This window comes from Ambystoma mexicanum, chromosome 2q (assembly GCF_040938575.1).
Source record: "Ambystoma mexicanum isolate Mex_15411 chromosome 2q, UKY_AmexF1_1, whole genome shotgun sequence".
In the NCBI taxonomy this organism is placed as follows: Eukaryota; Metazoa; Chordata; class Amphibia; order Caudata; family Ambystomatidae; genus Ambystoma; species Ambystoma mexicanum.
In genome coordinates, this window is record NC_090924.1 from 447726351 (window position 1) to 447753168 (window position 26818).

The 26818-nt window shown below is 45.1% G+C and overlaps 1 protein-coding gene across 2 annotated transcripts in view; it reads left to right on the top strand.

Annotated features, from left to right (window-relative positions):
* Positions 1 to 26818, top strand: part of LOC138569501 (myosin-1B-like) — a 148780-nt gene that overhangs the window by 82933 nt on the left and 39029 nt on the right. Inside the window, exons 1-9 of one of the 2 annotated variants that reach the window (XM_069647531.1) lie at positions 18536 to 18642; positions 19709 to 19924; positions 20034 to 20177; positions 25039 to 25195; positions 25294 to 25321; positions 25427 to 25544; positions 25639 to 25731; positions 25839 to 25902; positions 25994 to 26092. In XM_069647531.1, coding sequence (XP_069503632.1) covers positions 19724 to 19924; positions 20034 to 20177; positions 25039 to 25195; positions 25294 to 25321; positions 25427 to 25544; positions 25639 to 25731; positions 25839 to 25902; positions 25994 to 26092 — 904 coding nt within the window. In that variant the 5' untranslated portion in view covers positions 18536 to 18642; positions 19709 to 19723. Of the gene's footprint in view, positions 1 to 18535; positions 18643 to 19708; positions 19925 to 20033; positions 20178 to 25038; positions 25196 to 25293; positions 25322 to 25426; positions 25545 to 25638; positions 25732 to 25838; positions 25903 to 25993; positions 26093 to 26818 lie in introns of those variants that run through there. The other variant, XM_069647532.1, reaches the window with a different exon arrangement.

The following is a 26818-nucleotide window of genomic DNA, read 5'->3' on the forward strand; positions in this document are numbered from 1 at the left end:
GTGATCGTTGCATTTTTATGAAATTCCAATTGTATGTTAGGAATGAAATGCGGGTTCGTAGAGAGAACTACCTTGTCTCTCATGAATCGAAGATATGGAGGATCAATGACCAAGGCTTGGAGTTCTGACATCCGTCTAGAAGACGTAATGGCAACCAGAAAGGCCACCTTCCAAGTGAGAAACTTGATGTGGGTTGTTGACATGGGTTCGAAAAGGGGGCTTCATAAGGCCCACCTGAACCAGGTTGAGGCTCCATACAGGTGGAATCCTTTCCTTGGAGGAAATGTTCAAAAAGGGCCATTCAAGAAATGCTTAATTGTAGAGTGGAGAAGATGTTCTTTTCCATGTAAATCTGGAGATCGCTGACAAGTGCACTTTGATGGAAGAGACCGCTGTAGCCAATAGCAATAGATTAGGAAGGAGTTGTTGAGGTGTTATATCTAGCGGCTGCAGATAAGGTTGTTGTGCACACCATCCACAACATCTTTTCAACTTTAGGCCATATGAGATGTTGGTGGATGGAGCTCTTGCTGCTGCCAGGATGTGACCACAATCCTGAGTGATATTCAGATTTCCGAATTCAGAGTGGTCAGGAGCCATGCTGCCAATTTGAGGTAGTCTGGCTTGTGATGAAAGATCATCCCATTGTTCTGGGACAGGAGATTCGGCTGGGATCCGAGATGAATCGGATCATCCACTGCCATCTGAAGCAGGTCGGATAACCATGTCTGCCTGGGTCAGAACAGGGACACCAGGATTATCCTGCAAGGAGCCTTGCAAATCATTTGTATGGTTTTCCTTATGGAGAGGAAAGGGGGGAAACGCGTAAGCAAACATCCCGTTCCAAGGGAAGGAGAATGCGTCTCCTCGGGAGTCGGATGTGGAATCCTGCTGGCGAACTGATGGTATTGCATGTTTTTTCGGACTGGCGAAAAGGTCCAGAGGGGGAATGACCCATTTTGAGAAGATCCTGGCTACCTGGATGCTGTGCAGTTGTCACTTGTGTGTCTGTGAGGAGTCTTTGCTGAGAGTATCTGCTTGCTTGTTCTGCATCCCTGGTAGGTGGAAGGCTTGGATCTGAATGCTGTGCCGGAAGGCCCAGTGCCAGATGGTTTGTGCTCCCTGGGAGAAGGCGCTTGAACGCAGCCCCCCTTGCTTCCGCAGGTAAAACATTGCGGTTGTGTTGTCGGTGAGGACACAAACCACTGAGTTCTCGATGAGGGGGAGAAAGGATTTGAGAGCCCAGTGAACTGCCGTAACTAACTGATAAGCAGTAAGGTTTCTGCAGGTGACCAGAGGCCTTTGACCTGTTGCCGGTCTAAATGAGCACCCCATACCACTTGGGAGGCATCGGTCACAATGGTGCATTGAAAGTTTGGCTCCACCAGTGGCATTCCTTTTGTGATGTTAAAGGGATCAGTCCACCATTTCAGAGGCTCTGCCAGTGGCCGGGAGATGACTACCCTGTCAGACCAGGAACCCTGGATTTGGGACCATCTGGTTGCGAGTAATTTCTAAACTGGGCGCATGTGTAGGCGACAGTGGAGAATCTGAGGAATGCAAGATGACATGGTTCCCAGAAGAGCCATGTAAGAGCGGACTGTGATGAGTTTGTTCAGTGTAAATGAGCCCGCTAGAGCTAGTGCCTTTTGACTCTTTCTGGAGAGGGTTTTACCAGATTGTGGTTTGTAAGGAATTGTGCTCCCAGGAAGACCAACCTCTTTGAGGGAATTGAGCAGGATTTCTTGTAGTTGATGGTAAAGCCCAATTGTTGGAGCAGAATCTCTGTTTTGTTGAGAGACGATAAAGCCTGTTGGTACATTGATGGTGCCGATTTTAGGCCGAAAGGTAGAACCCTAAATTAGAAATGGCTTTCGCCCACTACAAACCTGGGGTATTTTCAGTGCTTTGGGTGAATTGGTATATGAAAATATGTGTCCTTGAGGTCTAGGGACGCGAGGAATTCTTGCGGCTGCATTGTTGTTATCACCTCTTGCAGCGTTACCATCTTGAATTCTTGTTTTCTTAAGTTTTTGTTTAGTACCCGGAGGTCTTAAATCGGGCGCCAAGTTTCCCGTTTAGTTTTTTGACCACAAACAACCATGAATACACGCCCTTTCTTCTTGCTGAGAGAGGTACCTTCTCGATGGCTCTTTTCGTTATCATGTGACGTACTTTGTGCAGCAAGACATGAAGGTGTGAGTGAGATACCTTTATTGGGGGGGACTGGGAATTGTGGACGCTTGAACTCCAACAAGTGGCCGTATTGGATATCATCTAGTACCCATCTGTCCGTAGTTATAGAATGCCACTCGTTGAGGTGGAGCGCCACATTTCCCCCTATTTGACTGTCCTTGTGGCAGTCATTGCTGTGTTTTATTCTGCTGGCCTCTCGGGGAGGAGGAAGATTCACGCTTCCTTTGTCCCTGGTAATCTCTATTGCGCTGGGTAGATTGGAAGTGGCACTTGTAACCTTGTGAATACTATGTGGCTCTACTATAGCCTTCATTGTCCCTAGAGCCTGAGAATGTTGAGCTTCCTGAGACTCCACGAAAAGGAACAAAAGGGGCAAAAGGATCTCCTGCATTGCAGAGTTGTAAGTGATTTAGCCGTGTCTGAATGAATCAGCTTTCATGGCCTTCAGGGCTTAATCTACCTTGTCGCTGAAACGATTTTCACCTTTGCACCGCATATCCACCACTTTGTGCTGCAGCTTTTGCCGAAAGTCTGTTCAGCAAATCCAAGCCTGGTGTCTGAGAACCACCCCATTGCCGATCTGTTTAAAGCTGGTTTTCGGCTAGGTCTACAGCTATATTGATTCTGTGATTTGACGCCTCTTTGCCCTCACGCACCAACAGCATAGCCTCCTTTCTTTGCTGTTCTGGCTGGTGGTCTAATAGAGGGGCTAAACAATGCCACATTTCACAGTCGTATCGCAAGACAATGGCTAGGGAGTTTGCGGCTTTCACCGTTGTTGCCCCAATGGTAAGAACTTTCTTTCCAAAGGCATCCAACTTGCGATTGTCATTGTCTTATGTTGTGTGCAGGCTTTTCTGCTAGCTGCAGCTGAGACGACTGACTCTGGTGTTGGTTGCGAAGTAAGGGATTTTGGAGAGGAATCCGGAGCCTTACATTTCTTTTCCAATCGCCCTTCCACTGCCGGCTCCGTAAAGGGGTGCTTCAGGGTACGGAGGCCCTCCTGTCACACATGATCAAGAATTGGAAAGGAAAAAACTGTGTTCTGCCTTTTCCCCAAATGATCAAAGAGGAAACAATCTTTTTTCTCTTCATCCGGAATCAGGCCAAACTCTTGGCTGGCTTTCGCCATCATGGCGTGAAAAGCTCCGATGTCGCTGAGGAGTATGGGGGGAAGCTGAGGATGGCTATCTGGTGCATCCTGGTCTGGATCCATGTCCCATGTATCAGTTCTCCTTGGAGAAGAGGAGATAGTAGAAAGCGTATCTTGTGTATCAGTGTCCTGATCAGTGTCCACCATCTCACCCTCTTCCTGCTGTCTTCATTGTGGACTAAATGTCAGAGGAGATGTAGGAGGAGACCTGGGAGGAGATTGCCTTCTAGGGCGTGAGCCCTGGTCTAAAAAGGGCAGATGCCCTTTTTTGTTGTAGAGGCATAACCTGTGGGTCTCCATATGGTTGTGTTGTTGGAGCCTGAGGTTAAGGAAGTCTGGCATCCAGCTGATGGAGCAGAATTTGAAGTGTGGATAGGACCTGCATGGATAGCAAGGAATGGGGGTTTTAAAGAGGGTGCAGGGATGGAATGCCTCCTATGTCTGCTGATGTAAACGGTAAAGAAAGTGTTTCAGATCTTTGCGGTAGGCCCAATCCCGTAGATGGATCTGGAATGGGGGCCTGCAAACCTCCTTCCTCAGGATCTGATTCAAATACAGCTTGACATTCATATGAATGGGCCTCGAAATCTGATGTGATTTTGTGCTGCAGAATTTCTTCAGGTAAGACTGTTGGAAGCATTTCCAAAAGAGTCCCAGATGGGGTCTTTAATATACATCTCAGTGACAATACCTCTGTCTCCATTTCTGAACCCGTCGGCACAGTAGACGATGTACATATATGCTTCTCAGCCGGGGAATTTCTCTTCATCGTTGACGAGGTAGTCGTCACCAGAATGGTCGTCGCCAAGGTGGTAGTCGGCGAGGTAGTTGTCATCGAGAAACGGAATGGAAGTGGAGACATAGATTGTGGCAAGATTGCCATTAACGTCATCATCGTCGCGGTCAATGACGTTGTTGGTGAAGAAGACACCGGTTTGGTCGTTGAGTGATATTTTGAAGAGGACTCATGCCCGGAAGAAGACCTGTGTGATCCCAATGACGAGGGGTGTTTCTTAGTGCTCGTTGAAGAAGACTTTTTCACTTCCGAGGTCGAGGAGGATGCTGTAGTCGGCCTCGATTCATGCTTATCTGTCGACGACAGAGCTTTCCAGGACGAGTCTGTGGATTTCAAAGACGGATGTGAGCCCTTCTCTTTTGGTCTCTCTGACGGCAACTTGACGTGGTACCCTGAAAAGAGTGCTTGGAAACTACGTTGGATTTTTCACCACTAGAAAGAGTTTTTTTAAGAAGCAATGAGTGCTTGGACTTATCATGGCCGGAAGGAGATTTAGCCCCACCTGTCCTCTGCTTTTTCGTTGACTGTTCCTTGGATTCAGATCTCTGATGTGACGGCGACCTGTTGCCCTCCTACTCTGTGACAAGCCGACCTCCGACGCTGTGTAGACCCCTTCATTGAGCCAACAAATAAGGCGTCTATTTCTGCCTCTAAGGTCTTTTGAGAGAACTCCTGCCAGATGTCACATCCATCGACCAAATGGTTGGGGTACAGACAGTAAAGGCACTCTGAGTGCCTGTCACCCTCATACACGTTCTTCAGGCCGCAGGTCTCACATGGCCTGAACAAGGAGTTTTTCGGTCCTGAAGTTTCCATAATGGAGATGGAACTGAAGCTATTTCGGCTTTCGAAAGACTGGAAAAACAGAATGCTGAAGAAAAAAGTTTTCTTGAACAAATGTAAATATTCTCTCAGGAGAGAAGCGCAAGGAATCTCAACAGATTGGAAAACGGTTGAAATCTGAGGGGAAGCTGCTGGGGCAGAGCTATACACTCGGCGTCACGTTGGTGCTGCCAAAAGCACCCACAACAACGTTGATGGGACACTCAAGGTGTCAAAATGTTTTCCATAGGAAAATTACTAAGGTAAGGTACCAGGGTTCCCAGCCTGACGACGGGGAATATATACAGCATGTGAATCCATGAAAAATCCAATGCTGGGGAAATGACCAATACATTCAGGGTTATGTTGGCATTTATTTTAACTTTGGCAAAAAGGCTTGCACAGCCCTCAGGACTTCAATGAGTGACCATATGGAAGTCTAGGTGTTTTTTTTAACATTAGGGCTAGCCCCCCCTGACCACCCTCTGGCCCAAGCGGTCAACTTTTGGTAGTTGGTAGCCGGCAGGAAGGGCCAGCATAGCATCTATGGGCATCGAGTCACTAAGCCATGTTTCAGTAACTGCAAACATGTCTGGAGCTGATTCTGTCAAAAGGTCTTTGGTTTCTACACCATGCTGCATGGAGGAATGCGTGTTCAGCAAAGAAAAATTAAGTGGTAACCCTGGCTGGATGATACTGCCAGGAGTGTTGGTACCTAAGGACAGAAGGTCGGTTATGATGCAGGCACTGGGCAGGGGATCACTGGCAGAACAGCCCTTTATGTCAGACTTACTGGGGGACTTTTGCTGGTTAAAGTTGTGCAGATCCTTCCATTCACTGTTACTGGTCTGTGTATTATCCTGAGGGACAGTACAGCTGTAATTATTGATGCCTGTAAGTAAGAAGTCTTTGTTTTCAGTGAGGAGATCTACTGCGATGGTGCACAGTGACTCTCCGAAACGTGGACCATCGCCAACATCAGCCGGGATGTTCACAGGCGTCTGGGTAGGGATGAAGCCAGAGGAGGATAAATGAGGAGGGTTACGGCATGGATCTTCTGCAGAGCGATGCTCTGACAAAATCTCAGCATGCCTGGCACGATAGGGTGAGGGGTTATGTACAGGAGTGACGGTTGAGGTGTCATGTGTTCCCTGAATAATGTGTGCAGTAGATGTCATGATGTAAATAAGCCAATACACAGTACATGAGTGGGTTGTTGGTGCAAAACAAAGCAGCTCTGAAGCTGTAATGAATGAAAAGACGCACAGTTCTGAGAAAGATATAGATGTTATCACAGAAAGTTTCCAATAATGGCCTAATTCAAAGCTAGGTGATTTAAATTTCCAAATGGCGAATCACTGCTTCTTCCTCTCCGCCATATATATGCTCCAGTATTTGTGCTGTTTGCATACATTTGCGTTTGCACACATGTTCATGCCAGCGGAAATGCTGGAGATCCCTATGGAGTCCACCGGCTTTATGCATCAGCAAAGAGCAGGCAGACTTGTAGGGATCCATTGTAAATGCTGTCTGCCAAATGTAAATGGCAGGAAGCGTTCACTCAATTTGCATGGCAGAGTGCAACAGAGGAGGGCAACAGGCAGTGCACACACTTGTACGCTGCCTTTTGCCATGCACCTTTTCACTCTGCCATACAAATTATGAAAGTTCGGCCACAGGGACCCCCCTATATGTAAGTCTACATGTCACACGTCCCTGTCACTGAATTATGGGCTTCTATAAAATGAGCTGCATAGTATTGAATATCAACAAATTCAGAATCTTTTGTAAAGATACATGTGGGCAAGTCTCTGCAACAGTTGCTTGGTGTGGCAATTGAACCCCAGAATTCTTTTCAGCCAACTGTGTGTTTGCAATGCTCTAGATCAGAGATCAAAATGTGTACTCGCTACTAGCCACCGGCTAGTGATAATCGATTCTTGGCAAGTAAGAAATGGTATGCTGTGTGTATGTGTATAACTGAGGTGGTGGGTGCCTTTTTATGGCTCGCTAGTACCTTTAATCTTGAAAGGTTTACCCCTTTTTAGACAATTTGAAGGTGCGATTTTGGCATTTTGGGACGTCAACCTAAAGGGAGTTCACAAAATTGATTAATCTGCCTATATATTGAGTTCCATGAGGATGTAGGATGATACTGGAAGGTCAAGCTGTACTCTGCCTATAACCCTATCTGATAAGTTATGATTGGCAACAGATCTACCTGCCAAATTATGTAAGCCATTGTCACCCGATTGTTGGTCTTCACTAGGGCTGGGCAAAATGGTTAAAAACTGTTCTACCAGCCGCCGAAGCAAAATAAGACCGATTATGTTCTGCTTTGCCCCAATCCACCGTTTTCCAACCCTGCGTATCGAAAACAGTGGTACGAAGTTTCTCGTGCAGCTGCGTGAACCGAAAAGAGCTATGCAAAGTTTCTTGTGCTGCTTCCCGACCCGAAAAGAGCAAACCCTGCACAAATTGAAGAGCGCCACCTGAAGTTTCATGTGCCGCTGTGTGGACGTAGCATGAATCGAAACAAAAACTGTGCAAAGTTTCTCATGCTGCTGTGAGAACCTAGCGTGCATCGATAAATCTGTGCAAAGATTCTTGTGACAAAGCACGAAACTAGTTTGTATTGAAAAATAGGTGCTAGCACGGATCGATGAAAACGGTGCAAAGTTTACCATGTCACTGCGCCAAACTAGCACGGGTGTAAAAAGAGTGAAGGAATGAGAATGTGCTCATAGTCAGAGGGGAAGGCTGTGAGGGGATGAGGAATCAGTGGGAGGAACATCGATCAGAAAGATCATTATTAAGGGCGAGTAATTTTGTGTTCCAATGGTTGTCCTCCCACAGATTCCTCATTTTAGATAGACTCCCATAGCAATATTCATGATGGAGGTGGGAGAAGCGGATTCTCATGATAGTTTAAATAGTACAAAATGTTGTCAAGAACGCTCTTCCAAATCGACCATCCTGACCGGATGGGGTATCCAAGTAGTCATGTTTTGAAAATGTATGGAGGGAGGACCAGGTTGCGGCATTGCAAATGTCCTGCACTGGTACACCTCTTTGTAGAGTGGAAGTCACTCGACTGGTGGAATGGGCCCTTAATTGCATTCTGAAATGCATTGGATAATCCATCTTGAAAGAGTGTGCTTGGTCACAGCTTTGCCTAGTTTGAGACCCGTGTAGCCAATGAATAGCTGATTATCCTGTCTAATATTTACTATTCTTGAGATGTGAAAGCTAAGAGCTCTTTTCTGGTCAAACCTGTGCAACCTCGCTTCATCCTTAAAAGGGTGAGGAGGGGGGTAAAAAGCTGGGAGCATGATTTTTTTAGGATAAATGAAATTCAGACAACAACTTAGGAAGCAAGGAGGGACGGACTCTCAAAACAACCTTATCCTTGAAGAATACCATAAATGGTGGCTTGCAGGATAGGGCTTGTAGCTCAGTAACCCTGGGAGCAGGAGCAATAGCCACTAAGAAAATGTTTTTCCATGTTAGTAGCCTGAGAGGACAGGATTTGAGCAGTTAAAATTACCCTCCCATCAAGAACGTAAGAACCAGGTGCAAATCTCAGGATGGAACCAGAAAAGGTACCAGCGGGAATGTATTTGTTAGTCCTTTCAGAAACTGGATTACTAGAGGCATATTACAATAAGAGCCTTGTTCTGGCATGTGTTTGAATATTGATAGCACAGCCAAGTACCCCTTGATGGTAGCCACCTGAAACCCTTGATGGGTTAGGAGCAGTAAAAAGGAAAGCCCAACAGGCGCATTGCAATAGAACAGGTATATGTCTTTACCTCTAAACCAGATGCAAAACGTGTTCCAACAGCAGCAGTATAGGGTTTCAGTTGCTGGTCTTCAAGCTGAAAGCAGCACCTACATAACCTCTTCTGGGAGGTCAGTATCTTTATATCTCATCCTCTCAGAAACCATGTGTGTAGGTTCCACGTTCTGATTCGTGGGTGAAGAAGACAGCCTCCCTCCTGCTAGAGTAGTTCCACTCTGGGGAAAACGGAATGCCGAGCAGATGTACCACGTCCTACTGGTCCAATCCGGAGCAATCATGACCATGGATTTCCCGAACTTCCCCAACCACCTAAAGACTTGAGGGATGACAGGGACATGCAGTAACACATATAGAAGTGAGAATTCCCAGACGACTATAAACACGTCCCCCAGAGCTCCCCTCTGAGGAAATTCACTGGAATAGAAAAGGTTGCACTTTCTGTTGGGACTGGACATGAACAGATTCACTTGAGGGGTTCCCCAGCGGGCAATGATCTCGAGAAGGACTTCCTGAGCCAACTCCCACTCGTGGGAGATTGTGCTCTTCCTACTCGGAGCATCCGCCATCATATTCTCTTTTCTGGCTAAATGAACAAGCTGCCAGAGAGATCCCATTTTTAGAGCCTGTAACCAAAACTGCATCGCCTCCTTGCACAGTGGTAGTGGCCCTACACCTCCTCTTTGGTTGAGGTAATGCATGGCCACCGTCTTGTCTGTCATTATTAGACTTTTCTTTCCCTGGATGGAAGACAAAAAGGCCATCCGTGCTAGTCTGAATGCCCTCAGCGCTAACAGGTTTATATGCAGTCTTGATTCTGCTGGGGAATAAAGCCTGCTCATCGCCAGATCACTCGTGTGTGTAGTCCATGAGGGAGGCATCCATGACTACAGTGATCTCAGGACAGGGTTGCCAAAAAGTTTTCCCGATTATCAAGTTTTCTTTTCATGCCCACCACCGGAGATCATGAGCTACCTTGTTTAGAACCTCATTCTGCCTGAGAACTATGACCATTGAGATCTGAGGGCTCACTGGCGGGACCTCAACTTTAGATGGCCCACTGACATCAGGAAAATGCAGAACACCACGAGGCCCGGCAACCTCAGAAAATCGAATTCCGGACGATATTGGGCAATGGAAACTTCATCACCATCTGCAAGATATGTTGAGCCCTCAACTCGGGAGGAGAAGCCTTCCGTGAGGAAGAGTCCAGGACCGCTCTAATACATGGAAGCATTTGAAAAGGTGTCACCTGAGACTTCTTGAAGTTGAGGGAGAAGCCTAGTTTGTGAAGGGAGTGGAAGGTGCTGTTGAGATGTTCCAGAGACTGTTCGGGAGAATGAGTTCTGATCAGCCAGTCGTCCAAATAAGAAAAGATGTGAATACCTACTCTCCTTAGAATCGCTGTCATCATGGCCATCAACTTGGTGAAAACCCTTGGGGCAGAGGTCAGTCCAAAAGGAAGCAGTCAAAATGGATAGTGAGTACTGCCAATGACGAATCTCAGGTACCTTCTGTGCGTTGGATGTATAGTCACATGAAAGTGAGCATCCTGAAGATCGAGTGACACCATCCAGTCCTAGAGCTGAAGGGCCTATGGGATCTGCCAAAGAGTGACCATCTTGAATCTGTCATTCCAGAGGAACTTGTTCATGCGCCCCAGGTCCAAGATGGGTCATAGTCATCCACATTTCTGGGTACCAGGTGGAATACGAACCCTAGATCAGTTCCGCTGCAGGTACCTTTTCCACAGCACCTTTCTCCAACAGGGAGAAAATCTCCTGTATGAGGAGGGGGTCTGGGGCCCGTAGAGAGTGTTCCCTCGGGGGACAGTCCGGAAGCCTCTTTAACAATTGAAGACTGTACCCTTGGACAATTGTTTGCAATGCCCATGCATCTGAAGTAATGGAGTACCATTCCTCCAGATGCTGGGTCAATCTGCCTCCCACAGGAGTTTGGTGAGCTAAGTGCTCAGAGAAGTTTTGGGGATTTGGATCCAGCTGAGGGCAAGGAAGAGGCTGCTGCCTGGACAGGCTTTCCTCCATGACCTCTTAGAGCACGTGCAAATCTTCTTTGCCCTCGTCTCTGAACAGCTTTACCTCTACCTCTTGGACTAAAGGAAGAGTAATATCGAAAGGACTGCCCCCCACACCTCCCAATTTTGTTGATGGATAGCTGCCACTAAGAATTTTCTGCAGCCTCGGAAGCCTGAAATTTCTCCAAGCTTTCGTCCGCCTTCTGAACAAACAAATTGGACCCATCAAAGGGCATATCGAAAAGTCTTGACTAGACATCAGGAGAAAAACCAGATTTACAAACTGCTCTGGATCCCATGCATCTACCCACTCAGTCCGATGCATCTAAACATGACTGAAGGGACTGGCATGCAGCCTGCTTCCCATCACTGATAAGGCTGAAAACCCCCTCTCACATTTCCCCTTCAGGGATGTTGATGGCTGCCTATGTCACCACAACCAAAGTGTATAACAGTATTTGGCTAAAGCGCAAAACACATCAATAGGTTTTAAAGCCATACTCCCAGCTGAGAAAACGATCTTAGCTAGGGCATCATAAACCTTATCATCCTTATCTGGAGGAATGGTAGGATAAACCGAAGACTTAGAAGTGGAAGTAGCAGCCTGCACTACCAATCTTTCTGGTGTAGGGTACCTTGTTAGAAATTCTAGGGTCCACTGGAGATATTGTTTGTTACCTAACTCCTATTGACTGCAGGACTAGTACCTTGTTTTTCCAGAGCTCCAAAAGTGGGCCCCTTAGAGTTGAATGGAAGGGTAGCACTATTTCTTTAGGAAGACCGTTATCTAGAATGTCTGTAAGATCATCCTGGGTGATGTCCTTGGCACGCCAACCCTAACCCAAACACTCAATGACCTTGTTCATCACAGTCCTGTAGGCTGCATTCGTGTGAGAATGAACATTAGGGGTGTCAAACTCGACATCAGGAGAAGTATCAAATCCACTGCTATGACTTATAAGGGCATGGCTGCCTCCAAAATCGTGTCCGGGTTCCCTGAATGCGGAAATACCGGGCCATTCCGAGTATGGAGGGCCCGCTATTTCCTCCTTCAGGGAACCCGGGCCCGGTCCTTCCCCATTCCCATTGAGCTCAATGGGAATGGGGAGGGAGCTAACAACAGGCTCATCACAAACGGGCCCATTGTTAGCTCCCTGGTTCCCTCGCGGGCCCGCTCTGGACGTCTGGATAAACCAGACGTCCAGAGCGGGTCCCGCGAGGGGACCTCGTAATAGTGCGAAGTGGGTTTAACGGCGCCGGCACCATTACCGGCACCGTTAAACCCATTCTGCACTAGTCGTAATGAGGCGCTAAGTCTTCCATTTGAGATTCCTCTGAGACAAATTCCTCAGGGATATCCGGGGCCCTAAAGCATTCATACCTGAAGGGAACCATACCATCGTCCTCGTCATCATCAAAATGGATCCAAAAGAAGTGAAAAATGCTGTCTTCGACTGGCTTATACTTCGACATTGACTGTGAGGTTGACGCTGACGTTGAAGGTCCCTTCGACTCTGGAGGTGTTTATTTGCATCGATGAGGTCCCAGCGCTGTCAACGGTGCTCAGGTAGCCATCTCGTAGGCCTTATAATCCCATGCTTTAGGCTTTTGGGAGTCAGGGTTGAAGCCTTAAAGGATTCCCTACCGGTCTTGGAGGACGCAGAGGGATCTGAGGCCTTACTTGGCTCTTTCGAGGAGACAGCGGGAGCTGCATTTGAAAATACCTCCAACATTTTTCCCACTCAGCCGCCGAAGCGGTCTTCTTAAGGAAGCGTATCCGGCTCATATCGGGCAGGGAATCTGATGAAGAAGATCAAAGGCGCCTTTTCTTAATCTTCTTCTTAGAAGACGACTAAGAGGAATGCCAGGAATCACTCCTACATCTCGACCTCTTGGAGTCCTACAACCGTTTTTTTAGGTCTTTCCGGAGACTTGTCCCCCATGGAACTCCTACCATGGGAGGATTTTCACTTGGAAAGTGTGGATGATGGAGACCAATTTAGGGTGAGCATCAACCTTGTCTCCTTCATAGCCTTGCACATCATTGATTGGCAAGAGCCACACTCAACAACATCATGGGCCTCGCCAAGGCCCCAGAGACAAATTTTGTGCGGATCAGTGATCAGCAACTTTGAGTCACAGTTCACACATCTGTTGAAGTTTGTTTTAGGCGTTAACATTGTCAAAGAATCACAACAAATTGACAAAAGTATGACGTGCGTTGAAGAAATACATTACATTCTCTAAGCAAATTTGAACTGTTCAAGAGCATGCTGGCCATGCGGAAAAGCAGAACTGAGGTATGGCATGCTATTCATACCATAATCGACGCCATGTCCGGATGAAGGAATGAAGATAGTTGAGGCAGATTGACACCAATGCCACACAGCGCCCCTGCTGTCTAAATGTTTTTCAGAGAACTTCAAAGCAGGAAACATATATCTAAGATGAGGAATTGGTAGGAGGACACAATCCATTAGAAAGATGCATTCTAGTGTTCTGAAGTGTTCAGCATGGGGCAGTGGAGAGCCACCCAGTGATGAATTGCAGTGAGACAGTTGGTAATCTGTACCGAGATGGCTGAGGTGAAGGAGGGAAAGAAGAACAATATAATCGAGTGTCATCAGCAAAAAGGTCATAGTGGAAGCCAAAGAATGAGATAAGTCTCCATAAGGTAGAGGTGTAGAGAGTGAAGAGCAGAGGTCCAAGGACTGATCTTGGCGGATGCTAACAGAAAGAGGGGTGGTTTCAGAGCCCAGTGGTGGCACTCGCAGTCTAAAGTTGTACCCATGCTCGTCTCCAATTGTTTAAAACACCCCCTTTCCTTGTTTTCAACATTCATTTTAAACACCCCTTATTCCGGAAATCAAGGAGTCGGTAAAACAATTATAACACCCTGATGCTTGAAACATTCTAACCTACACAAGACAACCAGACACCTCTGTGTAGTACCCTACTTGTCTTCACTCATGGAATTGGTTCAAACAAGCATCTTCTGAATAAAATGTGGAAGTTGTATGCATTATTACCTCACTGGTTTCATGTCCACTTAGAGACATTGCAGACTAGCTAGAAGAAAATCAGACTTATTTGGTGCAGGCATTTACTGTGGAGTACTGTGGAGTATACACAGTATGCGGGGCTTTGGAATGCTAATGGCTCCTTTTTAGTGACTTGTCAGGGAAAGGCGCCATTAGCATTCTCCATTTCAGTCTTGTGTCTGCCTGTTATGTAGAATGTTGCCATAGAACCACTACACGTACCCAGCCCAGTAATAAAAGATAAGACTTAAAAGAAATATGCACAAAAGAAGCCAACCTTTCACTGAGGCACACCTCTGTGTTTTACACTTCAAAAAGCACCCTTTTCCTCGTTTTCAGGAACGGGGATGTGTACCACCTAACAATTTAAGTGCCACCACCGGGGTTCAGAGGCTTCCAAGTTCCAAGAGTTTTTAAAAGGATCGACCTGCCAGGTGGGAGGCGATCCAGACAAGAGAAGATTTGCGAAACCCAAGGTCCTGGAGAGTCAGGAGGAGATCAGAGTGGTTGACAGGGTCAAAAGCGGCAGAAGGGTCTAAAAGCATTTTATAGAAGAGAGTTTGTAGTGGTGAGCATTAGAGAGAAAGTTGGAGACATACATGAGTGCAATCTCGGTAGAGTGTTTACTACGGAAGCCATTAATGGAAGGAATGTGAGTATGTCGAATAATGATTGTGTCCTTATATTGCAGTCCCAGTTGATGAGACATCCCAATCATACTGCTAATTAGAGGGCCCGCATTAGATGCTCATGTTGTACATCATGGTGTTACCACGTTCCTACTAACCACAGTTAGTGTGAAAGTTGCTGCTCAAAAAGAGACCTGCTGTTCCCAAATGGAGCGCCTAAAATGAACACAGATGCAGCATTTTGTGAAGTACTTGGGATTGGGAGGGGTTCAACAGCGGTACAAATGATTGGGGGAGTAGTAATTATATGTCACGCCATTAATAAAATCATGACTGTCACTCGTAGCCTTACCAGGGATACTGGTAATTTTAAGGCAATTTTTGTAGTAAGCAAGATTGTTTTCCATTTCGTGGGGTTTTCAATAGCACACATATAAGCCAATAACTCAACATGAACATGCTTGCTTGCCTGGTCTTTGTGTAGATAATTGGTTTGAGTGTCCCGTGAAGGTAAGATGGGGGCTTCTGGGGATGGCTTTGAAAACAATGCCGAGTCCTTCGAAGGCAATTCTTTGGGATACAGGAAGCCAGTGGAGCTTGGCGAGAGCTGGGGTGATGTCTGAATGTTTTGGCAGGTGGAGGATGAGTCTGGCTGCACTTTTTGTATGGCTTGCAGAGGGGCATGTGAGTTGCTGGAGAGTCAACAGAGGAGAGCATTGCTGAAGTCCAGCTTGGAGAAAACCAGTGCTTGGACTGTGGTGCCGAAGTCATCAGGAGGAAGGATGTGTCTGATCTTTCTTAGGAGGTGTAGCTGTAGGTTTTGGTGGCAGCAGCTATGTGATGTATGAAGGAAAGGTGGGGTCTGATGGTGAAGCCAATGGATTTGAAAGCTGTCTAGAGCCATACGTGGGGGATGTCTGTGACACATTATTTGATCCAGAGGCTGAGTTTAGGTTTGTGTCTGTGTGGCAGACGAGGAGGTATTCTGTTTTCAAAGGGTTGAGTTTTAAGGAAGTGGGCAGCCATCCAGGTGGTGATGGTGGAGAGACAGCATTTGAGGATGTGGAGTTGTGGGGGGAATGGGGAGATTTGGAGGTAAATTTGTGTGTCATCTGCATATTGGTGGAAATGGATGTTGTGTTTGTTAAGAGTCTGTCCAAGGCATTCAACGTATAGGTTAAAGAGCAGTGGAAACATGGAGGAGTTTTTTCGGACCCCGTAATTGACCAGGGTGGGGTTGGATCAAAAAGGGGGCATGGAGCCAAAGTGTGTCCTGTCAGTAAGGAACAAGATGAATCAGTCGAGGTCGTTGCCTGAGAGTTTCATCCTGTGGGATATGATGTTGACTAGAATGGCCTGGTCGATGGTGTCAAAGGCTACAGAGAGATTGAGGATTAGAGCCATGTGTCCTTTATGAGTGATGTTGCGTAAGTAATCAAGGATGTGAAGTTTGGCAGTTTCAGTGCTGTGTCCAGGTCAAAAACCAGATTGGAAGGGGTTAAGTGCGCAGTTTGTGGTGATGTGTTCTTGCAGTTGGGTAGTGGCAAAGCATTGCATGATTCTGGGGACTTATGGAAAGATAGTGGTGGGGTGGTAATTTTTGATGAGTGTGGGGTCGAGACATGGTTTTTTGAGGAGGGGTAAGATGTTTCTAGGTTTAAGAACAGATGGGAATGTACCATGCGAGAGAAAGGAGTTGATGATATTGAGCCAGTGGAGAGTGTGGGTGGTGATGCAATTGGATACGGTTTAGGTGGGCATGCATCATCTAGGTTTTGTTTTGGTGGTAAGGTTGATGAGGGTGTCTGTGTCGATGCAGTAGAAGGTGTACCACGTTGAAGTAGTCCATGAGGGAGTTGCATACTGCAGTGGATCTGGGTGTGTAAAGTGTTGATGAGGGTTTGGAGAGGGATTTCACAATGTTTAATAGTTTCTGTGTGCAATGTGTGTCTGTTTGGAGTTCTTGGAGGTAATGTGTGGCCTTGGCATTGCGTATGGCTGTTTTGCATTTCTTGCGGCAGAGTTTGAGTGGTGTTCTGGTGGCGGGGCAATGGGTTATTTTGCCAGGCTCCTTCTAGGCGCCTGGCTTCCTGCTTGATAGAAAGGAGGGAGTTGTTGAACCATGGTTTATGGTGGTGGCTGTTGGGTTTTTGTAATTTGACAGGGCAATGTTGTCGAGTGTCAGTATGATGATGGTATTGTAATTGTTAAGGTGAGTGAAGAGGTGTGCATGTGAGGATGACGGGGGTGATTTGGTTGGTGCTAAGGCAGTGTCTGTAATGTGTTTAGTGTGTGTTGCTGGGGATCAAAGGGGATGTGTGGCCGGTGGGGACATCTTGTGTGGCAAAGTGAGCGTGAAGGGGATAGAAAAGGGGTCTGACCACGAAACCCAAATTCGGTTTTACACAGAAACAAGATTTGTACTTGAAATCCAAAGGTCCAGGGTGTCGCCAGGTGTGTGTGTGTGTGAGAGAGAGGTAGGCTATGAGCTGTGTGAGGGTCATATGGGTGAGTGGAGTGAGGCTACACTTTAATAGAGGGTTGCTGTCTGGATGGGAACTGCAGGAGTTGACGTTGCCATGGTAGATATTGAAGCAGGGGAGCTGTGGTTGTAATTTGTGAAATCGGTCCAGTCAGAGTCGAAGTTGTGTGTAGGGGGTGGTAAGTTGTGTGTAGGGGGTGGTAAAAGATGTGGAGAAAGGTGGGTTGTGTGTATGATAGAGAAGAGCAAGTGCAAGTGACACATCTTTTATTGTGCTGTCCAATAACATAATGAAAGGTAACATAGGAGCACAATCTAACCTGGCACAACAGAATAGCATGAACACAGTGTGGAACGTTAGGATATTCACACGTTATGTGTACATAGGGGCCATACATCACAGGGTTGTAGTTGTTATAGGTGTATAAATGTACCTCGCGTGGTGCACGAGTATCGTGAATTGGTTGATGTGTGTGTTATGAGTGTTTAACTTCATAGGGAAGGGTTTCACATAAAAATGCCATATGTTTTAACACAGTCACAATGTGCAATGAGAGCTTTTAATTTGAAGTCAGCTTTTTATAGGAAAAGGATCAACAGAACTAGCAGTTTAGTACATATTCTCTTTTACACAGTCAATTTTATATGACAGGAAGCTCACAAACATCACAACCTTATGGTTGGTGAAAAAAGTTCATTGAGTAAAAATCTAGTCACATATAACCGTTGTAAACTCAGATGGAATCAGCATTTTCAATGCATTCGGTAAGATGCTTTTATCAAATGATAACGTGGCTACTCAGACTGCGCCAGAGTTTCCTGCTGCCCATTCTCCTGCTCGCCCGCCTCTAACTGGCCCATAGAGCAATAGGGCCATAGCCCAGGTGCAGGCCCATCATGCGAATGTCGGAAGGTTGTTTGGATCAAAGTGTGACACTTTTTGGGCCAAAATGGGCCAATTTGATGAGTTACCTCAGCGTGAACCTGGTCGTTTTGACCAGTCGCACTGAATAAATATTCTTTAAAATGCACCATTTGCAAGTCATTTTTACATAAAAACTCCCCCGTGGGCACTACGCAGTCTGTCATTAAAAGAATGAGTTGCCATTTGCGAATAGCCCTCCCCCCGCCCCATTTTCATTGGTGCCCAGGCCAAGGCAATTTTATCACCCCGTCCGACCCTGCTGCTCGCATCATGTTTTATGAATCATAAATCTGATAGGTGGCGGCCACTTGGCACCAATGGGCATATTTAATTATACCAGGTATTTTTAGATATCATTGCATTGGGTCATCAGCTATACTGGCTGCGCCTGATTCCCATGAGTGAAAGGGCAGGCATGCTGAATCAGCAGATGAACTCCTATATAAGAAGGGATGAGGACCCAGTAGAAACGCTTCAGACTTCGGTAAGTGCGGACACTCTGCTGGATAACTTATATTGATTAAATTGCATGCTGACACACACTCAATTGCACTTTCTGTACCTTTATCCTCACTCACTCACCCACTGACTCACTTTAGCTACACATAGAAACGGTTACGCACTTCATTAACTCGAGCAAAGCAGAACAGTATTTTGGTATTTGTGAGCCATGCAAGTGTCACTGACTTACAGTTATTAACACTGCTTCTCTCCCCAGGGTCTCCAGCAGCGAAGGTTGTTTCTTTATCAAGCGGTGTTGTGAGGTAAGGCTTATTCTCACTGACTAAAAGAAAAGGTGAAAGAAAGTTTAGCTGAAGACACATGGCGTAGGCATTGTGCTCATAGAATGCCAGAGAAGGCCAGTTTCGCCCAGCCCCTCTCGCCGCCCACCCCTGTCACCAGGACTTAACACAGACTTTGGACACCTTCCAGGCTTTCTGTACTGAAAGCCCGAGTATGTTATTTCCTTCAAGCATGTCTTGTGTTTACAGAGCAGGTGAGAGGTGATGGCTGAGCAATTCACAGGCTGCACGGGTGCTCCCTCCTGGAAGGGGCTACAGCGGACACGCATATGGTTTACTAACTTAAGGTGGTTCAGTCATGGGCCATGAAGCGAGGGATCATGGGAGTTGTAATCGGGATGGTCTGGCGAGTCCAAGCTTACAGGCCCCTTTTGGGGCGGGCAGGATAAACGGTGGCTCTGCACATGGCAGGCCGGGGAAGTGCTGCGCATTTTAAATAAATAAAAATAGAATTGCCTCATTCCCCTAACAGGAGACATGGAATCATACCTGTGCCTTTCCTAAATGTGTGCAAGCTGCATAAGAGTGCACGTTTCTTTTGCCCACAATGCCTATCTGTACACATGCTTGGGAAATTAGCCCCTGTGCTACCATACATTTGTCACATACTTGCAACTTTCTAGGCAACTGTGTGATTCTCTAGAAGTAAAAACACAGGTTGGTCATGCAGACTTCACGCTCAATCCATCCTTTACCTCTCTAAAATGCCAATCACTGCCACATGTGATAGACATTTAGTGAAAAGAACGCCTGCCCACCGACTGACATTTAACTGATTCGAATCACAATTGAACCCTTAATCTAGAGGTCAAGGGCTGAAAAACCGGAAGCCAGATGTTTCAGCCTCCTCAAGAAATGATCGCAGCAATTAGAAATGCGATAAACTATCTATTGCCAGAATACAATTTATGGAAAAACTATACTTCGGAATCACAATGGTCAATACGATTTGCCCTTTGACTTTATGTTTATAAAAGTAAAAGGTTACATTTTTATGTGACACAAATTTTGTTTCTAATCTCTGTAGTAACAGTCGGCAGCCATGGGGGACTCAGAAATGGCGGTCTTTGGGGAGGCTGCGCAGTACCTGCGTAAGACTGACAAGGAGCGTATAGAAGCCCAGAACAGGCCATTTGATGCCAAGAACAGCTGTTACGTGGATGATGAAAAAGAACTCTTTGTAAAGGGAATGATCACGGCCAGAGAAGGTGGCAAAGTCACTGTCAAGACCGATGATGGAAGGGTAAGAAGCATATCGCATGAATCATAACAGAAATAAGTGTATATCACGGTTCACCCACCAGAGTGTGCAGGCTCCAGATCTAACTTGTCTGTCTTTGTTTTTTTTACAGACTGTAACAGTCAAAGACACTCAGGTCTACCCTCAGAATCCTCCCAAGTACGACAAGATTGAAGACATGGTCATAATGACCCATCTGAATGAACCCTCTGTGCTGTATAACCTCGCTGAGCGATACGCGGCCTGGATGATCTATGTAAGTACGATGACAAACCCACGGATGACAGCCAGACAGATCAGTGAGCTTCCACAAGCATATGGTCAATGATTGATTCTTCTATTAACTTCAATATAGTCAGAATGTAGGACAACTGTATATCATCATTTCACTTTATTGTTAGTTAGCCATCACAATGTATAATTTTACAGTCAAGAACATTTGAAATGCATACTACAAATTTGGTTGAACCATAATCCCTCCATTGAAAAACTTTAAAATTCATTAAATCACATATAGGTATAGCACTTCCCACCCTCTTCACATTCCCTCTGGTAGACTGTGCGTCAAGGCTTCTTCTTCCCCTGAGGTTTGCAGCTTAATTTCACCCAAATTATACAGTGCAGGTCATACTCAGTAAAGCCGTGCTGGGGATGAAAATAGCACCAGCTAACCCAGAAACCTTAAGATGAACATTCCACTTGGCCATTCCATTTCCTAGGATGACCATCATCAAGCTACCCTTGTTTTTTGACAGTGTTTATTGACCAAGGGAGGGGGCATCCTCACCCACCCATCCCCCATTGCCAAACACAACCAGTGTCCACCTGACATCACCAGACTCATATCATATCATATCATATCATCATATCATTAGAGAGTGCACATCAGGCTGCAACCATGACCCTTCTTTATAGTTTCCCATGTCATCCACACGTTCTCAGCCACATTCAGCTGGCTACATGTGGCAATCGTAGACTTAATCAACTCCAGTGCCACTTGGACCATCTTCACTCTCGACTGCCAAAGCAAAGCTAGGAGACATGTTTTTTTTTAAAACAGCTTTTAACCATGCCAAAAAAAGAAGAAAATAAAGAATGGGCAAATGTTTTGTGTATGAGTCGATCACATCTACATTGTCGTCCCTCCTGGTATACAGATTTCATAAATGATACCCTTCACTGACACTACAGTCTGACAAAAAAGCCTTTTTTGCCCATTCTATATTTTTCTCCACCTACTGGATTTCAGTATGCCCAAAAGGCTTGCCCTCCCCAGGTTTTACCTAACTTCCAGTTTTCTTTCACCTTTCCAATGAAAAACCTCTCGAAATGTTTTCAATATTATTTTCACTTAACCATTGAGAAAACAGTGAGCCTATTTGATCTCTTCATCCTTCTCTTCAGGCCAGTGTTTACGCCTTTGGTTTCCCCTTTTCTGCTATTGCTAAGGGTTGATGATAGGCTTGGGGTGTTCCATCCGACTCCTAATGCTAAATCAATACAACATTACATGTTCCTATTGCTGTTGCAAATACATTTCTCTAGAAGAGGCCGCGATCCACCTTTCTTTGTCAGAATGTGTTAAATAGTACTAAAACCCACCCAAAAACAAATGCTGAAATCCACATTAATCACCTATGTCCTTGTTGTGCGGCTGTTCATTAGTGCTGCTCTCAGAGACCAATGATGCCGGTGCTCACACACACTCTTATAGGATTTTCCAATATTGCCCTTTTAGAATTCTAGGGGAAAACTTGACCTGCGTAATTAGATCTGTCCAATGAAGGTTGCACTCTCCTGAGGTACAACTCACACATTACCCGACTACTCAACACAGTTCCGCACAAAAACTCTCCTCCATACACCGTAGATACTTATCCTTATGGACATTTGATACCTTTGCTACTGCTGAACAAAGCATCGCACCATCAACTGTGTCTACTGCTTGAATCGCAGGCACAGTACCGGGGTTGTCTCCTATTTAACAGAATGCTCCTTGTAGGATGATAATGTGCCCCATCTTTCTCTTTTCACCACCACATTCACTGACATCATATTCTCATTTAAGTTTAGTTTATCTAGTTCTTTGCTGATGACACCCACAGTATCATCTGCATCTACTCCCAAAGGCCACAAGATGGTAGAGCAATTGACCAATTGCCTCACCTGATTTTGCTTTCAGTGAACCTGCCCTTCCTAATGCTGAGCACAGTCAAATCATAGATCACATCTATGCCACCAACAACCACTGCATACCTCAAATCTCTCCTACCTCGTAGCCAGATACCGGGAATCCAATTTGACAGTAATTTGACACTGTCCACCCCCCCACAGCCTCTGCGTATAAATACCTCAAGTATTTCGAACAATCTCAGTCCAACAAATACATTCCATAGATTTTTAGTCTGTTCCATGATGCTCTTACAATAGGTTATAGACATATTTCTATCATGCAGATGGCTCAGGTCCTTTTATTAAAAAAAAAACATAGCATAAAGCCTCTCGTTATCATCAAATCATTATTAACATACTTTCTGCAACAATTCAGCGCCTGCATTGGTAAGGCAAAACAGCAGGATTAGGTGAGCAGCCATTAATAGGAAGGCAGTAAAAGTGCCATATTTACAAATAAATTAAGGCACAATTCCAGAAATTGCTATTGCACTGGGCAATTTTGCCCAGCGAACGTACCAATTCAAACCTCTATCAAACCAAATTCCACTTTCAATCCACCAATTTTCACAACTGTGATGCCGCTGTCCCATCTGATGCCCATGGTCTTCTCCTTATTAAGCACAGTGTCATTATTGATATGATAGCAGCATAAAGCCTTAATATCACTTTCAGTGCTTTCAGAAATGCAGGGAGATCAGATGGACATGGATGCAACAATAAAAAGAGCAACTACATAAACTTCTTTTAAACAGCACTGTTACAATAGCTCTCGAACCCAAGAGTCCGAACACACAGTGAATATAATCTTAGGGAGGGCATTTGGAATCCCCCTTGGCTGTAAATATCCCAACAACAGATATGCATGTACACTACAATATCAAATGCAGTGGGAAAAACAACTCTTCTTACTAGTGTACTCCGCAGTAAACTAGACTCGAGCAGCAGGCTACTCACTGGTCCCCCTAATTGCTCCTTCATTTATGGGTTGCCATCTGTACATCACTCAACCTCCGAAGAGCCACCACAACCCCTTCTTCTTACATCATAAACCATGATTCACAGCACACAGGCTCAGAGCCGTATTGAACCCAATCCATTATGTCAGCGCTACCTTCCCATGTCCAAACCATTCTGGGGTGTTCACCTGCAGCCTCAACAGCAGAACACCTGACGGGTTTTCAGTATATCACTCATTAATACTCATGTGATGAATTTGCATACATTTGGAATCATTGTATGACAATATTTTCAATTAATATTAATGAGAGATATCCTGAAAATCTAACATGTTTCTGGCCTTGAAGGCCTGTAGTTGGATAACAAATTATACGTGTGACTGCCCCTCCACTCAACAACAAAACAATACTAGTCAATGTCAGTGCTTAAAGCTTTGACTGTTAACTCCAGATTTGTTACTTTTTTCCTCCTGACACCCAAACCTCGGAATGCTCTCCCTGCATAAGAAGGAAACTACGTTCCTGCACATCATCAAAAGAGCTTTACAGGACCAGCTTCTCCTACATAGAGATCCCAAACTCCAACACAACCAGGCATGCTCAGCACACTAGAGATGTCATTAAAACCCTTGTTATCTGAGTCTAGACTGCAACATTGTATAGTTTTCTTCACTCCACTCCTCTATTCCCTAATCCCATTCTTCTGGGATTATGTCCCTTCCACCTGTATAATCACGTGTGAGCTAGGTTCTTAAACAAATTACTGCATTGCCGAAAGAAATTGGCTCACAGGTGACAAGCAATTTCCGCAATAAAAGGCAACTGACAGAGAGAAAGAAAGCCTTACATGAGGGGCTGGGGATTGTGGAATTTGGGCTGCTGTTAAAAGTTATAAAACCTAAGAGAAGTGCAAGCCATATCTCATGAGAGTTGGTGCCACTGACTTCCTGTCCTTTGAAGCTGAAATCTGGGCACTATTTAAAATACCCACTGAAAATGCATGTCCTACGTAAATAACACTTTACAAAGAGCAGTGAAGACAAGACACGCTACCAGCAAGATGCAAATCAGTGCAGAGAGAGAAAGAATGAAAGCAGACGAACAAAGTCCCCAAACAAAAGAACACGAAGAGGGCTGACTACAAGTGACATTAGTAAACTGTGGGCATGAAATCGAGCGGTGTCTCCATATCTGGCAATATGACAACTATAAGAACAGTAATGACAATTTCTACTGTGCACGTGGCTAACAACAGGGAATGAAAATTGGGATTTGCTGAGCAGGAGCAAAGAGCAGTATCTGGGTATCGGGCATAACCAGTTAGGCAGGAGCTACCTCTGGTTAACCAGGAGCTAGGATATAGTGTACAGCAAATGTATCCCTGTGCAAGATGCAAACTAACTTTTTGTCCATTTAATATCAATAACTATGCTCTAATGTCTCTTGGGTGTGTTCTTTACTCTCCTTTATATACGTTCCCAAAAATACACAGTTATTATCACATGTTTAGGTTTGTATCGGCCCACGTGCCACAGGAGTCAAAAGTAGCGCCTGCTAGCTGCTGGTTTCAAGCTAACCAGGCTCCCCTTGGTTATAACCAGCAGCTAAATAGCTCCCAGATCCTTGCAATTTCGAACCCTGCAACAATGTGTCACACCAGAAGAACAATCCCATTCCACCAAGAGCTGGCAAAGCACAGGCTTTAAATGGTAGCCATGCCAACAAAACAAAACAACAACCCTACTTACATAAAGTATAGAAGGACAGTAAAGCAGACTATGAAGATTTGCAATGTACATGCCATAGATTTACGATTTAATTGCTAAACAACGTTAAGACATCAAATATTCAATTCAGTCATCGGATTATTGCAGACTCATGCATAACTTTAAATAACTTTGTGTGTAGAACATAGAAATGTTCTCCTAACGATAAGGGAGAATTGTTTCATTGCTGGTTTGTAAATAACACCATCTTTCTATCCAGACCTACTCTGGCCTGTTCTGTGCCACTGTGAACCCCTACAAGTGGCTGCCAGTGTACAACGCAGAGGTGGTCGCCGCCTACAGAGGCAAGAAGCGCCAGGAGGCCCCACCTCACATCTTCTCCATCTCTGATAACGCCTATCAGTTCATGCTGACTGGTAATGTTTTACTGTTTGATCTTCTTTTAAATATTTATCAATCATTACCACCAACTTGCATTTCCTAATCCAATTCACTCAAATAAATCTATCCACAGATCGTGAAAACCAGTCTGTCCTGATTACGTGAGTAAAATATCCTTTACTAAAATATCTTTGTGCTTAAAGTGCAGGAGATGTTTAGTGTAGTTGATCTTTATGTTTAATTAATTGTTCCTCTTGTATCTCCAGTGGAGAATCCGGTGCAGGAAAGACTGTGAACACCAAGCGTGTCATCCAGTACTTCGCAACAATTGCAGTGTCTGGTGAGAAGAAAAAGGAGGCACCCGCCACAAGCGGCAAGATGCAGGTTTGCACATTTTCTTCAATCCATTCTTACATTTGCAGCTTCTAATAACTTCTATATGAGCTTACTTCACTCATTCATCAAACTTTGATTTTAGGGAACTCTGGAGGATCAAATCATCCAGGCCAACCCGCTGCTGGAAGCCTTCGGTAATGCCAAGACTGTGAGGAATGACAACTCCTCCCGTTTTGTAAGTCTTCCAGGCTCATTTATTCCGGTCTCACTTCTCAATTTTGAAAACACATTGATTATCTCCCATTTACACATCTGAAGACAATGTACCCCTTTAATCTCTAGGGTAAATTTATCAGAATCCATTTTGGAACCACAGGGAAACTGGCTTCCGCAGACATTGAAACATGTAAGAGTTAACAGTAAAACCTTCTCACATTTTTGAATATGTCTCAACTTAAATAAAACCTACATTTTTAACATGTTTTTTTTATTGCCAGACCTGCTGGAAAAATCCAGAGTAACATTCCAGCTCTCCGCCGAGAGGAGCTACCACATCTTCTATCAAATCATGAGCAACAAAAAGCCAGAGCTTGTAGGTAAGTCACATTTCCACTTCTCGGTATTGCCAATGAGTAATTGGTTCAATAGGGACATGCTTACACAGCAATGATGTCAGATTGCAGATATCACTCAAAGTCATTTGTAGTGCAGGAGGGCATTAAGCTGCATTGTACAGATAATATATTTCTAAGGGTAGAAAACACATTGGTGATCAGTTTGCAAAAAGTGCAAATTGCATGCAAAGGACCACCAACATTAGCACCTGTGTGCATGCAATTCTCCACATTTACAAAATGTAGTGGAAAATAAAAGAGCAGAAACATGCAAAATAAACTTGACTCTTTCATTTTACTCTTCATTTTGTAAAAAAATATAAATTCCACCAGTTGATTACTATTTGCAGACTGCAATTACAATGGATTTCTATGGAATCTGGCATGTTTTGGATTAACAATTGCAAGAAAATCCCATGCAGGCGTTGAACCATGCAGGAGCTCATTTTGCTCCAGACTGTAATTTGGCATCAGGAAGCCATTACGTGTAGACATACACGTAGGCAGCTCGCTGCCATCAGAGTTTGGTCATTTGCACAGCAGAGTGCACATGTGCTGGGCAAATGAGTAAATGCTGCCTGCCATGCCCACGTGACAGTGTTTACAATTACAATTAAATGCTGCCTGCAATGTGTGCATGGCAGCCCGCATTTACAATGGCTCCCTATGGATTCTGCCTGCTTTATGCTGGTGCATAAAGATGGAGGT